Raw genomic sequence first — 16172 nt, 5'->3', positions numbered from 1 at the left:
AAAATCATTAACCCACTTTTTTCATTTGGAAAGCATTTGATTTGAAATCTCAAAGTACAGATCCAAGACCTTAAATGACTCTGCTTTGATCTCTAGTTTACATATATTCAGCATTGCTGAGTTTTCATCTTGATGGAACCCCTTCTGGATTTTCAGGGCAATTTCAGGGTAAGACACTACCCACCCCAACTATGGCGAGGGTGAAAGTATGTTCTAAGTATTCAACAGCAAAAAGGGAGTGAGAGATCACAAAGGGAGGATGTGTTTCTGCTAATTTTAATGAATCAATAGCAAACGTACCCATTGTAGCATTAAACATGCCCTTACCAGATAAAGCTATTGCTTTTTTACATCTAAAACCCTTGCATGGGATACCAACTACCCTTTGTCACTCAAAGTATTCTACTGCTGTAACAAGTCAAGTCAACTAATATAATAAAGCACACAGGCTAATTTGTGTATTTTTCTGTATATAGCCTAGTAAGCTGCATTATTTTGAAATGTAAGAGGAGTCAAAAATTCTTACAAACCTAGGGCAGCTCAAAAAAAATCATTCAATCATTCTGGCCTTAGGATGGACAACTCTCCAAATATGGACCTGGATATCTTATGCAATGGGCAGCTTGCTCTCCTGGGACATATATAAGCAGAGGTGAGCTGACCTTCTTGTAGCGGAGACAGGACAGGTGATTTTAAAGGGAGCTATAAGGGTCCCTGGGCCTCCATAACAGGACATGATGAGACTTACCTGCCAAAGCCTTAATGCGGGACCGCTCAAAGAGCCTCGCAGAGCTGTTCTCATTGTCCCAGTCATCCACGTCCCAGCGGTTGTTGACATCGCTGTACTGCTGTTGGATCTCAATGTTGTCATAGTCTGTGGCTACTGTGGTCGTCATCTTGAACTGTCTCAGCTGCTCCTCCACATCAGCTCCTTCTTAGAGTTCTGTGAGAAAGAGAAAGAAAACCTGATTTAGACGTCTGAAGTGTGCTGCGTTCCCATGAAGCCCACTGGGTTAGAAGTGAGTAGGAGCCCAAACAATTCCTATAAGTCAAGAACAGATTTCTGGGGTCAATTGAAGATGATTTGGAACCTCAGCACTGCCTCATAACACGTGTGTGACCTTGGCCAGTGTACTTAACATCTCTGAGCCTCAGTTTCCCCAACCATTAAAAAGGAAAGATAATCTCCATGTTGTTGAGAGGACTGAATGAAATGATGGACACCCAATCCATGGTGGGTTTCCCCCCTCTTTTTAAAGTTTAAGCTTTGCAAATTTTTTTTTAAGATTTTATTTATTTGACAGAGAGAGAGAGATCACAAGTAGGCAGAGAGGCAGGCAGAGGGGGAGGGGGAAGCAGGCTCCCTGCTGAGCAGAGAGCCCGTTGTTGCGGGGCTTGATCCCAGAACCCTGGGACCATAACCTGAGCTGAAGGCAGAGGCTTAACCCACTGAGTCACTCGGGCACCCCATAAGCTTTGCAATTTTAAAGTTCTATTGGAACTAGATGAATATCTACTTGGGACTTCTGAATGAACTCATTTATTTCTACTCTGTACTATAATCTTTTAGCTTCTCCTGGAAATTCATAAAATGTTATATAAGAGAACAGATCGTTTGACCTAAATATCTCATTCCTACTATAAAACAGATGCCTAAGATCAAGTGAGATAGTAAATGTAAGTCACTAACAACTGTTCCAGTGTACAGCAGAGGCTTATTAAGGAAGGACTACAATTATTTATATTGCTGTTATTTACAAATTCTCTGACCAATACCCACTTCTCAGGGACCTACCCAGGTAGTATTCTACAGGAACAAATGAGAAACAAGAACCTGGCCCTCAACTTTTGGTCCACTGCTATCTTCACCTCATCAAAATGCCCTCAGAGAATTATGAGAATACCTTTAGCTTTAAATACAGCTGCTTCCCTCTTCAATACAGCTATGATGCATCCACTGAACCAGAATGCACTGAGGACTTACTACGTGCTCAGCACTGTTTCAGATGCTAGGGATAACAGCAAACAAGATAAGGACTCAGCTCCAGGGAAACCTATGGCCTTGTAGGAGGACCCGGACAAAAAGCACACAAAAAAAGGCAAAACAGTTGAAAGAAAATAAAAAGTGGAGTGAGGCAATAGAGTCGTGATCAACCGCACTGTATTATAAACTTCAAAGTTGCTAAGAGACTAGGTCTTACTGTTAACACCACAAAAAAAAAAAAAATGCTAACTACATGATGTGACAGACGTGCATCTAATGCTACAGAAGTGATCATATTGCAATACAGAAATATATCAAACCAACATGCTGTTGATTTCCTTAAGTTTACATAACGTTATACATCAAATGTACCTCAATTTAAGAAAAAAGAGAGATTGAGGCTATTTCATATTTCAGATCTAGTGGTCAGGGAAGGCCTCTGGGAGTCAGTATTTAAAGGGAGATCTCAATGTCAAAAAGGAACAGGTCAAGCCCAGATCAAGAGAAATAGCATTCCAGGCAAGGGAAAGCCTTTATGTTGAGAAGCAGGACAGCTTGTTGGAGGAATGAAGAAGTCAATGACCCATATAATCACCCGCTGTCGCTCAAACACAAGCATTTGGATGGGAGTAAAATCCTGGCTACCAATCACACAGACATAATCAATCCCAACAATATAAACTTATCAGTAGATTAACTTTAACATCTACATTAGCAATGTATTTACCAGATTCCATAAAAACATACACAAAAAAAAATCACAGGACCGTAGGCTAATAAGTACGTTATATTGATCTGTTTGTCGCTTTCATAACTCCCTTCAAAAAAAGAAGTCAATCCGTGTCATGTACCATTTGACCTTGGAGGTGGTTAATTTTCATAACTATGTCAATACCAAAGGCCTTCATAAAATTTAGTCATCTCTATGAGGAAAAACAAATATGAAGTTATTATGAATTCCAAATTTCTGAAAGCAGAAAAAGTGCAATTTAACCCAACCCAAGGTCAAATCTAAACACTACGTACCTCTCGGAATTCGTGCTGGCTATCTGGTGCCACCTGCTGACTACTGAGAACAAGCCACACTAGGGCCTCCAAGGCAGCCATTTACTGGGGCTCCAACTCCCTCCACACCTGACTCCTTAGTAAGCCTCACTCCCACCATTTCCCCCCACGCGTCTCTCCTCCTACCACTGACTTATCCCCAGATCAGTGACTGCTTTCCAAAGATTTCTCAACAAGCAAGTGCTAATCCTTTCCTTAAGCTTTAAATAAGTCATTCAAACCACATAAGCACATTTTGTCCCAAATATTCTTCTTCTTCTTTTTTTTTTTTTAAAGATTTTATTTATTTATTTGACAGAGAGAAATCACAAGTAGATGGAGAGGCAGGCAGAGAGAGAAGGAAGCAGGCTCCCTGCTGAGCAGAGAGCCCGATGTGGGACTCGATTCCAGGACCCTGAGATCATGACCTGAGCCGAAGGCAGCGGCTTAACCCACCCAGGCGCCCCCCAAATACTCTTCTTTAATGGTGTTTGTTCTTTAATAATACCATTTTTCCTTAAAAGATGGGAAGCAAAAGGCTGTGTACAAAAGAAATACCAATGCTTTCAGCTATTCTTTTTATCCAATTGTTTCACTTGAGTGTCTAAGAACTTGAATATCAGGGTCATTTTTTTTCTTCAATAGGCTCCATCTGTCCTAAGATAATATCCTTATCAAACAGCTAATTTTTTATAATGGAGTCTTCCCCTCCCCCTCCAGGGTAATGTTAAAGCAAAACATCCTAAACCCCACCAGGACCACAGTGAAATTGTACTTCTAAGTATTCAATTTTTTAGTATATGTGCTGCCGAAGCGAGCACTTCTAAGTATTCAACAGCAACAACGGAGTAACCTAAGCGTAAAGGAGAAGTCAGAGTCAAGGTAAGATGTGGATGAGTGTTCCCAGGCCATGGGGATTCCAAAAAGCCCAGTACCCTGTGAACACCATTATCCCCCAACCTCCTTCAACAAAAGCCAGCTGAGAGCGCAGTGTGTATCACACACGGAGGTGTCTCCAACAGATTATCTATAAAGGGCCAGATTTTCCCAAGGTGGTATCAGCCATGCGTCCCCACAGTCAGTGAGGTAATCTGTACTTCTAAAATGGCTGTGGGGAGATTATGAGAAGAGAAGAGTGGAGAGCTGGCCATCTTGGAACTGTGTCTGGTGGGTCCGCCATTTGGAAAGCAGGAAAGGACTAACTATACAAGGTTGGCACGGAACACGACATCTCTTCTCCCAGAGAATGGCTCTCATTGCCTCTATGGGCTCAGTGTGGGCCTAGATGCTGACCAACTTGATCACCACAGCAGGAATTCATTAAATAATCCCTGAATGAATAAAAATCAGTAATATCCTGGGTGTGATATGAATACTACCCATGTTTTTGTGGCTAAGTTTTAAGAAGATGGTTAAAATTCATACCTACCTTCTCTGCCCTAAGTCTGTGTGTGTGTGTGTGTGTGTGTGTGTAAAGAAGGAATATGTAAAAACCAAGACCCCTCCACCAAAATACTCTTCTCTAACTCTATATCCCATAAATGCATTTCCCAAAAGATACACAGAAACATTCCAAAGGCTCATTATTTTCTGCTTTGATAATTAGACAATAATTTTATTTCTTCAAACTGACAGACCAAAACAGACACAGATCAGGAGGAAATGATCATGCCACACCCAGAAGGCAAATGTCCCTACATTAGGGACCAACATGCTGTTCATTTCCTTAAGTTTACATAACGTTATACATCAAATGTACCTCAATTTAAGAAAAAAAGAGAGATTGAGGCTATTTCATATTTCAGATCTAGTGGTCAGGGAAGGCCTCTGGGAGTCAGTATTTAAAGTGAGATCTCAATGTCAAAAAGGAACAGGTCACTCCCAGATCAAGAGAAATAGCAATCCAGGCAAGGGAAAGCCTTTATGTTGAGAAGCTACATAGGTCCTCACAGCTCTTGCAGGTGCTACACTACAAGGTCATGACCATCAAGAAAACAGCCAGAACACTACCATTCCAAGTTTCAGTAGTATTCTATTAGTACACCTCTTTAGATTAAAATAACATAAATCAATACCTGGCAAAGCCCAGAGGGAAAATATCTTATTTGTTTACTTCCAAGATACCAAATCTGTTTTCCACGTGACACAGGTAGTAGATAAATGCACAGGTTTTTGTTCTTTATAATTATCTCCAAGTTTCCTTCCACGGCCCTCTTCTGTTTCTGTATAAAATCTCCTTGGGTGATGTTACCCACTCCCCAATCTTTGACTCCTCCCTTATGTTGACAGTTGCTCTCTGGACAGCTAAATGCAGAGGTCCTAAGGATGACCAGGCCAGTGTCTAAAACTAAGCCCATAATTCCTCCTGGACCCCATTTCCTTCCCATTACTCCCTTGCTGAATAGCATCCCCACCTTTCTCCCAGTTACCTCAGCTAGACACCTGGCAGTCCTCCCTCATTTCTCCCTCCCAGCTTCAGCCTCCAAGGCTGCTTTTACCTCCTGACAACCAGGAATTAGCTCAAACAACAGTTTTTTCTTTTTCCAGCAACTCACCCTACCCTTTCCCTGATATCGCCACCAGAGGGACCTTCTCAGATGTAAGTCCAATGATTTCATTCCTGTGACTAAAACCCACTGAGGTCCATGCCTTCAGAATAAAGTCCCAAAACCTTTGAAGAAAAAGGGGACTCCTTCACAAGGGAACTCTGACCAGCTCTACAGCCTGGTCTCAATCCTCCTGTCCTAAGCTCTTGTAGCTCCTGAGAAGGAGAAAAAAAAAATCAGGCTCTTGACTCACCTCCAAACGACCTGGAAATAGCTTTTTCTGCTCTCCACAAATCCTAGTTTTAGGTTATTACCTTACTGAATCTACCTCTTATCAGTTACCACCACTACCTCCTGTTCTGAATTAAGACAACTTTAGATAACCCTAAATATGTCCTCCATCCCAGACACCTTTTACACTGCTGACCTGTCACTTAGCATTGTAAGACTGTTTCACAAGTACGAAACTTTTATTTACTTATTGTCACCAGGCCATTGGCTCTTGAGGTCATGTTTTCATCATATTGTTCTTCTGTCTTCTCAGCTCCTAGTGGGGTGCTCAGAAATATTAAGTGCTTGCTAATTATTTGTTTGTGGCTGGTTGGGTGGGTGGGAGGCTGGTAGGGGAAGGTCTAGAAGTTGAGGACACAGGGTTAACATCAATTCAAGCTGCCACTCTGGTACTATCGCCATCAGGCACAAAGGCCAAAACACATACTCATTGGCGTTACATAGATCTCCTGGGCACTCTGCTTTCAAGGAAGTCACAATTTTAGACTAATGATAATGATAATGATAAATGTAAACACAGATTTAGTAAGGTCCTTCTCCATGTACATATTAACATGTAGGTTTCTCTTTGTAATTTAGTTTTAACCCACCAAAAGAGTTTATTTTTTTGTCCGGACTACTCAGATTTCAGAAAGTAAAGAAACAAGTAGAAAATAAATGGGATTTTCACTGGCACTATAGACACACACAACCCCCACACACAAACACATCAATCCTTAATACCCAATTTTAATTAAAGGCTCTAATAAATTAAATGAAAATGAAAAAGGTAATTTAACATTTGCCAATCCTTTCTGAAGAAGAAAACCATATGCTAACACTTATTTTGGCAGAAGCCACAGACCCAAATGTTCTGCAAACACTTAAAACCCTCCCACTTTACTCACAGAAGACTTGAAAAAGCATACTCTGGACTGTTGGTGTGCTCTCTTTAAAAAAAGCTCTGCTCTGGGATTTTCAAGGGATCAAGCTGTGGGTCTGACAATTTCCAGCAAAAGACCCAGGAGAGATCTGCCTCAATCCTCTCAACTGTACTGTCTCCAAAGAGTAAGACTTGAGTCACACCCTATTTCCAATGTGACCACTGAGGCATTCTGCAGCATGAATCAAATGGTCAACAAAGAGGAATATGTGCAAGAAACCACAAGGATAGAGAAACCCAGCTAACCTACTGTTATTCAGGTTCGTGGAGCTAGTTTCACCATAAGGTCCAAGAAACCATCCTAAATATTCAGAGTTCCCTGTTCACAAAACCAAGACAAGTGTAAGTTCTAGTGTGACAATTAACCAAGTCATGCACCAGTCCTTTATAAAAGCATCATTTGCATTTTTTAAGTAAGCTCTATGCCCAAAATGATCCTGAGATAAGAGTCACATGCTCTACTGACTGAGCCAGCCAACTACCCCAGTATCATTCACTTTTAAAATTATCAGTTGACTTGTAGCTTTACAGAAACACATCAACTATACAAAAAGCATGACACAGCTGTACAAACTAGCCAAAATTCAGAGACTCAGACCATTCTGAGAGGAAGTATGCTCAGAGACCTGTTTAATAATTAACCATTGTTTATAAAGGTAGTCCTCAAATACTCTAGCTAACTTTTGTTGGTTTTATTTATCAATGACAGAATAGGTTAAAATCTCCCATTGTGAGTGTGGATATATCAAATTTTCCTTTTAACTTCCTGGATACATACAAATTATAACTACTCTGTCTTCTTGGTGGGCTGTTTAACATTGAAATAACCTCTTTTCTCCCTATTCACACATTAACTCATTCATTGATAATAATAATTTTCTCCCTATTCACACATTAACTCATTCATTGATAATAATAAAATACGCCTAGTATATTTTTTTCCATTCTACTATTTCACCTTTTATTTTGTTTTAGGTTTTAGTTATGTCTCTTATTTTTAAATCTAATCCAAGTGTTTCTGTCATTTTGTGGGCAAATATAATCCATTTACATTTATTAGGATTATGGACATATTTACTGCTTCAACCAACTTGCTTTCTATCTTAATTAATGAAGTGGCAAAACTAGGGCTTAAAGGGTTAAACAACAGGGTCATGTCACATAGCTATGAGCCCAACATCTACAATATTTTTGTCACCTCTGAATCCTAAGCCACAAGAACTCTAAACCTAATCTTTAAAACACAGAAAACTGGGGCAACCGGGTGGCTCAGTGGGTTAAAGCCTCTGCCTTCCGCTCAGGTCATGATCCCAGAGTCCTGGGATTGAGCCCCACATCGGGCTCTCTGCTCAGCAGGGAGCCTGCTTCCTCCTCTCTCTGCCTGCTTCTCTGCCTACTTGTGATCTCTGTCTGTCAAATAAATAAATAAAATCTTAAAAAAAAAAAAACACACACACACACACAGGAAGCTGATGAGTCTAACAACCAAAGAAAATGCTAATTGTATTTAAAAAGATGTAACTTTCATGCTAGCTTACTCTGTGTGAGCATAGTGTTTTACTTGCTTTTTCATTCATTCCTTCCCAGCAACCTTCTGATGCAGATAGTATTATTAGCCCTACCTTATTTATTTATTTAAGTAATGTCTACACTCAACTTCATCAGACACCAAATCTGCCAGCACCGATCTTGGAACTTCCAGGCTCCGTAACCATGAGAAACAAATGTCTGTTGTTTATCTATGGTATTTTGTCGTAACAGCCCAAAGACACTTATATTGCCAATACTCAGAAGTAACCTCTTTCCTACACAGGTGAAAGATCTGCCTAGAAGGCTGATTCTAGTTTTATGAACAAAGTTCTAGGGACAAATTTTCTTTTTTAATGTGGGCATGTTATGCCACGCCCTACTCTATGGAGGAACAAAATTAACCTTTATTATAAAGGAAATAAATTTTAAAATATTTCATTGACCATAATTCATTTTATTTTAAAGTAATCTATTAAAAAGAATCCATCACTATGGCTTAGTAACATATTATACAATGACCAAAACCAGATCTCTACAACAAAGAGGAGTATAACATAGGGGAGAAACAAGGCATGTCTCTGACCTTCCTCCACTGTATAGGATAAACTGCACAGTAAAACAATGGAATTGCTTATTATTATTATTATTATTTGAGTATCTTAAATGAAAGGAAAATCAATTATATATTGAATAGAAATTTATTCTCTTTTACTATTTGTACATTTGTACAAAGTACCTTATTTCTTTTTTTTTTTTGCCTACCGATGATACCATTTAGATTCTAATATAAATCTGCAAACCCTAAAATTTTTTGAGACTATCTTTATTTTGAAAAGAGAAAGATTAACTTTCCCAATGTTTATCTATAAGTCTCCAAATCACCTAACTTGAATCAAACAAAAAAAAGTCAAAATTTTCTACTAAATATATGGCTATCCTCCTTGGCAGTTAAAGGCCAAACTTGGTTTTGTTCTCCTTACACAGAGATGCAATTAAAATTGAAATCATTAACTCAAGGCAGACTTAACACCATGATCTGATGGCCAATGGGAGGTTTCTGAGCCACTATAAATAACTACTTTGGTCTTACTCTTATTCCCAGATAATTTTAAATTACATTACAATATAGGCCTAATGCTTCCACTCCCAAAATGTTGATCCTGAATTTCAGTGAGTTTGGCATTTCTCTGCATTATTGTTTGTGAAATTTCCTAAGTCAGTATCACGTGTGCCCAGAACAATAGAGAAACAATAATGTGCTTTCTATCTGGAAAGCTGACTTTTCCTTCTAGAGTAGCCCAGTGCCAAAATTCTTTGCCAATTTCTATCAAGTGAAAATGCATCTCTCTCCTACCTGAAACAGTGATCAAATGAAGGAAATACGTACAATGGCAATGAAAAGCAACAGTATACGAAATGGAAGCGGCACACACATGCACATATCCTAAGCTGCACAAGGGCCAGGATCCTCTCTGTTCTGTTCATTTTTATACCACCAGCCCCAGCTTCATGCTCAACCCACAGCAGGTGCTCGAAAACAATTGTAAACTAAATTGGCGGGTGGCAGGAGCAGTGCAGCTCCAGAGCAGTCTAATTCTGTAACACAGTGCTTCTTTCTGCCTACTCAATATGCATCTTGGACCCCAGTAAACTTCTGTGTTACATAAGGGGCAACCTTGTCTTCACTCCATTTCATTTAGGAAAGAATGACTTTTTTGTAAGAAATCTGTTTTCAAATGTTGCAAAATGAGACAGGTCATATTTGAATAGGAATGGAATAACCGCTAACTTCACAATCTCATTTGGGATATATATATTATATCAATTTAGATTATTAATATAACAAATTAATAATATTAATATATTGAGATAAATTTAAGTGCATGGCTTATATATGTACTATATAATATTAATAACCATTATTAAGACATTAACATATTCTTATATTTATTATAGATATAAATAAATATTTAAATACATAATGTTTTAAGAATCATTCCCCTTTAAAAGTCATTCCCTTCTGCAAAGTGACCTAAATCCTAGGCATGTCTAATATCCAAATTTCCAAAGGTTTAAATATTACTAGTTAAATTTTCTCAGAGAACAGTTCAAACAATTCTCATTGCTTGAGTTATTAACGCTTCAGCAGCAAGTTTTTCCTCTGTGTATGCCTAGTAAATGTTTCCCAAACTTACTTAAAACTCTATAACCTTTCAAATGAGCAAAATGAATAATAAAGGTTGAGCTACAGAAAAGAAGTGACATTAATTCCAGAAAAAACATGCATATAAGTATCATTTAAACATGATCAAACCTCTATTACTAAAATTTGTTTAAATCTGATCAATTTGAATAAACTTTAAAAAAAATAATGTTTAATGATTTATACAGGCTGAAATTCATGAGAATTCTGCAGTTACTTTCAAAAGTGTGACTCCAAAGTGCTCAATATGAAGTTTGGTAACAAAGGTCAGTTAAAGGGACACCTGCGTGGCTCAGTCGTCAAGCATCTGGCCTTCGGCTCTGGTCATGATCCCAGAGTCCTGGGATAGAGCCCCGCATCAGGCTCCCCAAGCACTGGAAAGCCTGCCTCTCCCTCTCCCACTCCCCCTGCTTGTGTTTCCTCTCTTGCTGTGTCTCTATCAAATAAATAAATAAAATCTTTAAAAAACAAACAAACAAAAACAAAGGTCAGTTAAAGTAAATGCGAAGATCTATTTGCCTTTCCCGAATTTAAACACTGATACATGAGGAAAAGGCACACAGTGTTTAAAATGTTCCCCTAAGTTCACAATCATGGAGGAGCTCTCTGATACATAAGTAAGATCATGCGTTCATCATAGGTGACCAGCCACAAGCAAGTACATCTACCACAGCGCCAGACCATAATCTGACCAACTGAGAAAACAACCCAGCACCCCACCAAACTTCTCACAAAGGCACAGAATAAAGCATGGCCTACCCAAAACTACAGGGCCATGGGCCTACAAGTCACATTTTGCTATTGCTCAAATAACTTCAAAATGAGAATAAGATCTCAGCTGGTCAAGTTCTTAATCAGGTTCAAAAGCAAAGGAAACCAGCAACTTCCCTTGTTCTTCCAACAGCAGAAAATGGGCTTAAAAGAACAAGAATGAGAGCATCCAGAGCCTTCTTTTGAAAGCTCCCTAGTGATAGGATTTTGGTAACTGCATTTTTGAACTCCTCGCCTGAACAAAATCAAGCCTAGACGTTCATCTCCTTGAAATATGTTATTAATAAACCAGTTTTCTACTTCCCAAAATATCTAGAACACAACATGCACTTTGTTTATCCTGCTTCCAAATGCTTTCAAAGAAGTTAGTTACTTCTCTTGCCAAACTCAGCAACAGAGTAAAGAATGAACAGGATGGTAGGGCAAATGAGAGAGCTGGAGGCAATAAATTCTTGTAGCATTCTGATTCTGTGCAGAAAGAAAACCAGGGGGCGAGTACCCCAGCAGTGGCTGAGTATTTAGGGATGTCTGAGTGAACTGTGATGCTGTCTTCCATGCCATCAAATGCTTACACCAATCCAAAAAGGATCCTGTAATCGAGGAAGGCTTTCTGATCTCATTAGCAACAGTACTATTATCTTTTAATAATTCACGATTGTAAAGATTGGTTCAACAGAACCAGGTCAGACTAAACATTACTTTCTCTAGGAAGGCTCTACGGAATCTCCCAGTCCCAACCCAGCACCTCCTGTTACATGCTTTTGCGAGTGTCTTTTCCTCATGGCACGTACCTATAGCATTTAAATAATTACGTGTGATGATTTGCTAAATGACGATATCACCTTATATACTATATTCTCCAAGAACTATTAAGCATTTCTCTCCTTATCAATGCATCCCTAGCTACAACATCTAGCACACACCAGACAATAAACATTTAGTGAATAAGCTTTAAAATTTTCTCGCCTTCCAAAAGTATTATAAGCACTTTCCCTACCATCTCTGCTGTAACAAGAAAAAAAAAAAAAATTCCTGGGGCGCCTGGGTGGCTCAGTGGGTTAAAGCCTCTGCCTTCAGCTCGGGTCATGATCTCAGGGTCCTGGGATCAAGCCCCGCATTGGGCTCTCTGCTCAGCAGGGATCTGATTCCCCCTCTCTCTCTGCCTGCATGTGATCTCCCTCTATCAAATAAATAAAAAAATCTTTAAAAAAAAAAATTCCAATGTATTCAAAGGCAAATTTGTTCGAATGAAAGCTGTTAAATACTAAAAACAAAAATAACCCAAAATCTGAAATAAATCCCTAAATGGTCAAGAATTATCTGAATTTTTCCTTTTTTTTAAAAGTATATTTACGTTATAACTTTTAACTTCCTTTACTGAGCAAAAGAAACACTTCAAAGGCAACTTCAAACTTCTGCTTAAATTACAGAGATAGATGAATTTCCCACGTAAAAATCACATCACTGGCTGAACAGCCATACTCAAAAGGTGCTGACTCGAAGCTGAAAGCCTAGTGAGGCAGGTTCATAATCCAGGGCCCAGGCACAAACAATACTTTCTTCACTACCTCAGAAAGTATACTTAGCACAGTAAAGGACCTTGACCACGGAGAGATTCAAAATTGTTCAAAAACACATACAGTAGTACATTTAGACATTTAAAGTACCCAAAGTCAGAAGAGGTGAAAAGGGACAGCAGTCCCAAGAAAAGGTGGTAAACTCAACATTGAGTACCAGCAGAAGGTAGCCCAAACAGAGCTGGCTCGGTTGTTAGGAATGAAGCAATCACCCCAGGGCAATGCCCAAACCTAGAGTACCTAGAAGGGGGTAGGCAGGCCCTAAGACAGCTGGAAGTCCAGGCTGCGGCACTAGGAGCTCCCGGGGAAAAAGTCTTAAAGGGCCACTGAGCATCTAACCTTAAGGAGCTTCAGGAGGCCTCCTGTGGGCCCTGGCACAAAAAATTCATAGTGAGGCAGGGTTAGAAGGTGCTTTCTAACAACTTGAACTCTCCAAAAACCCCAGAGGGTTGGCCAGAGAGCAGGGAGTTCATTCTATCATGAGTGGTTCACACAGGGTAGGGAAGTACCATTTGACAGGGAAGCTAAAGAGGAAACCAAGAACTGTGTGGGAAGCTGGATGACATGAATGCTAAGATCCCTTCCAACCATCAGGCCTCTATGATTTGGTTAACCACAAAGTATTCACCATTCTTATGATCAGTACACTGTAGTAATACTACAGTACTCGAAACATGGTTCCCAAGGTAGGCACAATACTCTCTTCCATGGGGCTCAAGGGGTATTTCAAAAGAATGACCTTTCCATTCCTATTTTTTTTTTAAAGATTTTATTTATTTATCAGAGAGAGAGAGGGGGAGAGAGCGAGCACAGGCAGACAGAATGGCAGGCAGAGGGAGAAGCAGGCTCCCTGCCGAGCAAGGAGCCTGATGTGGGACTTGATCCCAGGACGCTGGAATCATGACCTGAGTTGAAGGCAGCTGCTTAACCAACTGAGCCACCCAGGCGTCCCTCCATTCCTATTTTTAAACGAATCTCTGTTACCTTAATCTTAGCCATTCTTTGTGTATCCACATAAAGTATCTGCATTCTCTTTGAAACAAAAGTACTCTTCTGCAAACATTTATAAATAATTTCATTGGGTTGCACAACCCCACTGGGAGAAAAAAATGGGCAAAAAGATTTGAAACTGGCTTTTACATTTTGATGAAAACATTACTCTTAAGCACACCACTGAAAATATTTATCAAAACAATTATTTTACTAGGTAACTTTATATTTTTATTAATATCATAGGATACCAAGTAAAACATATGTTCATTTAAAAAAATCTTTTGATTAGAAAATAGTACCTATCCTGGCATAATATTTCTGTCACTCAGAGCCTATTACTGAGTCTAAGCAAAAGGCAGAGACATTTTTGACATCTAAATAGATGTAAAAAAGCAAAAGTTTTTATTTAAGAAAGTTGTAATGCCAGAATATAAAACAGCTTGTGTTTCACAAACCCTTTGTTTATACTGTTTAAAGATTTTATTTATGTTTATACTGTTTAAATGAAACCTCTCTTTGCTTCTTCAGTTTTGGGGGGAAGGGCAGTGCGTTTCAAGTAAGTTTCCTTAAGAAATTACTCCCTGATCCTCCACATCAGATTTCTATTCTAGTGGAAGGGACTGAAACTCATTAGTCCCACCTAGCATACTTAAAAGTCAGTACATACACATCCAGCATTGGTCATTTTGCAGCTACATCCTGACAAAATGAGGTTAATACTCAAAAAATAAGTTGGTGATAAACCAAGTCAAATAATCAAGGTATCAGGGCTCCCTGGGGGGCTCAGTTGGTTGAGCGTTGACTCTTGATTTTGGCTTATGTAATGATCTCGGGGTCCTGGGATCAAGCCCCTCGAAAAGCTCCATGCACAGGGCGGGGAGTCCACTTGAGATTCTCTCCCTCTCCTTCTGCCCCTCCCCAACTCACCCTCTCATTCTTTCAAATAAATAAATCTTTTTTAAAAAATTAAAAAAAAAAACTGAGGTACATCAGCTATAGAATTTGTTTTGCTATGGCAGTTTTAAATTGCACCTGCTCTCTATAGGTGGAGCATGACTGCACCTAAGTATTTCTGAAAAAAGTGAACTAATACATTTGGAAGCCTCAAGAAAGGGTGGGAAAGCCATTTACTGTAACTACACTCAGCTATGGGATAATGAAAAATTAGGCATTTAGCAGTTTCTCTGCCAGAAGTTGACTGGTTTTACTTTCTGGTGGTATGCTGCTGTCTTGCTCAAAAAGGGGTGGTACGTTCAAAGACTAGGAATAGAAGACCTGTTTGTGAGACCAGTGATGAGAGCGAGGATTAAAACTGTGACCTACAAGGATGATCATTTTCATGCCTATGGAGATTCCTTGCCTAAATTCTGTTAAATCCCACATATCCTCCAGAGGAAGGAGTAGGCGGCCATTGTCAGAGACTTCTCTGAAGCCCAACCTGCCCCAGTGGGCCTAGAGGAGGACAAGAGGGAGGGAACTGGTCTGCTTAGTTTGCTCTGACTGCAAGGGCCCTAACCCAGTAGGCAGAGACCCTCCTGCTACAGAAGGCAGCCAAGGGCTTACACAGTGTAGTAAAGACTGGCCAAGTTCCCATGAGCTCGTTCTATCTCCTAATGGAGCATACAAAGAAATGGAATATAATCCATCAGAATGGAGACTCTAGTCTTGGGAGCAGGTGAAACTAGTTGACTAGGATCCAAAAAAAAAAAAAAAAAATTTTTTTTTTTACTTAATCAGCTCAACAGAGTAATAAGCTCCACAGGGCAAGATTTTTTTTAACTTAGCAATTATTGACCAGAAGACTAAAATGTACCCAGTGGTTAAAACCCCTCTTTTGTGTAAAATCCAGAGTGACTGCTGTGCCAGGAAAGATGCCACCTACACAGGCAGGGAATATCAGTGCTTGTCTTGCCTCATGACCATAGAAGGAACATGGCACCCCTTCTCCTTGGGGTGAGTGAGCTGATAACTAGCTCAGGAGTCTGTGCAGAGCTCCCTCTGGACTCCTCATGACAAAGCCAACAAGAGCTGGTTCTCTTCATCAAAACTGCTCACCACTCACACACTCTGTAGGAACCTCCTTCAAGAAATCCCAGAAAGTTCCTACCATCCAACTCAACAGGCTTTATGAGTGGGGGGGTAGGAGGCCTCACACACACACACACACACACCCCAAGCAAAGCCAGAGTATGCCCTTGGTTTTACATCGAGGCAGACTTCTCATTTACACACCTCTGTCTGACTTCAAGCTAAGTCCATTAATCTTTCTTTACATACAGAACCTAGCAGGAAAAGCAGGCTGGGAGTTGTC

The 16172-nt window shown here is 39.7% G+C and overlaps 1 protein-coding gene across 2 annotated transcripts in view; it reads right to left on the bottom strand.

The window, feature by feature from the left end:
- The window catches only part of SPTBN1 (spectrin beta, non-erythrocytic 1), a 197404-nt gene that overhangs the window by 142121 nt on the left and 39111 nt on the right, over window positions 1–16172 (bottom strand). For both annotated transcript variants that reach the window (XM_044263961.1, XM_044263958.1), the window contains one exon: window positions 749–943. In XM_044263961.1, coding sequence (XP_044119896.1) covers window positions 749–896 — 148 coding nt within the window. In that variant the 5' untranslated portion in view covers window positions 897–943. Of the gene's footprint in view, window positions 1–748; window positions 944–16172 lie in introns of those variants that run through there.

Source organism: Neovison vison, chromosome 8 (genome assembly GCF_020171115.1).
Source record: "Neovison vison isolate M4711 chromosome 8, ASM_NN_V1, whole genome shotgun sequence".
NCBI classification, from domain to species: domain Eukaryota; kingdom Metazoa; phylum Chordata; class Mammalia; order Carnivora; family Mustelidae; genus Neogale; species Neogale vison.
The sequence above is the reverse complement of the archived record's forward strand: the minus strand, read 5'-3'. Positions and strand labels throughout refer to the sequence as shown.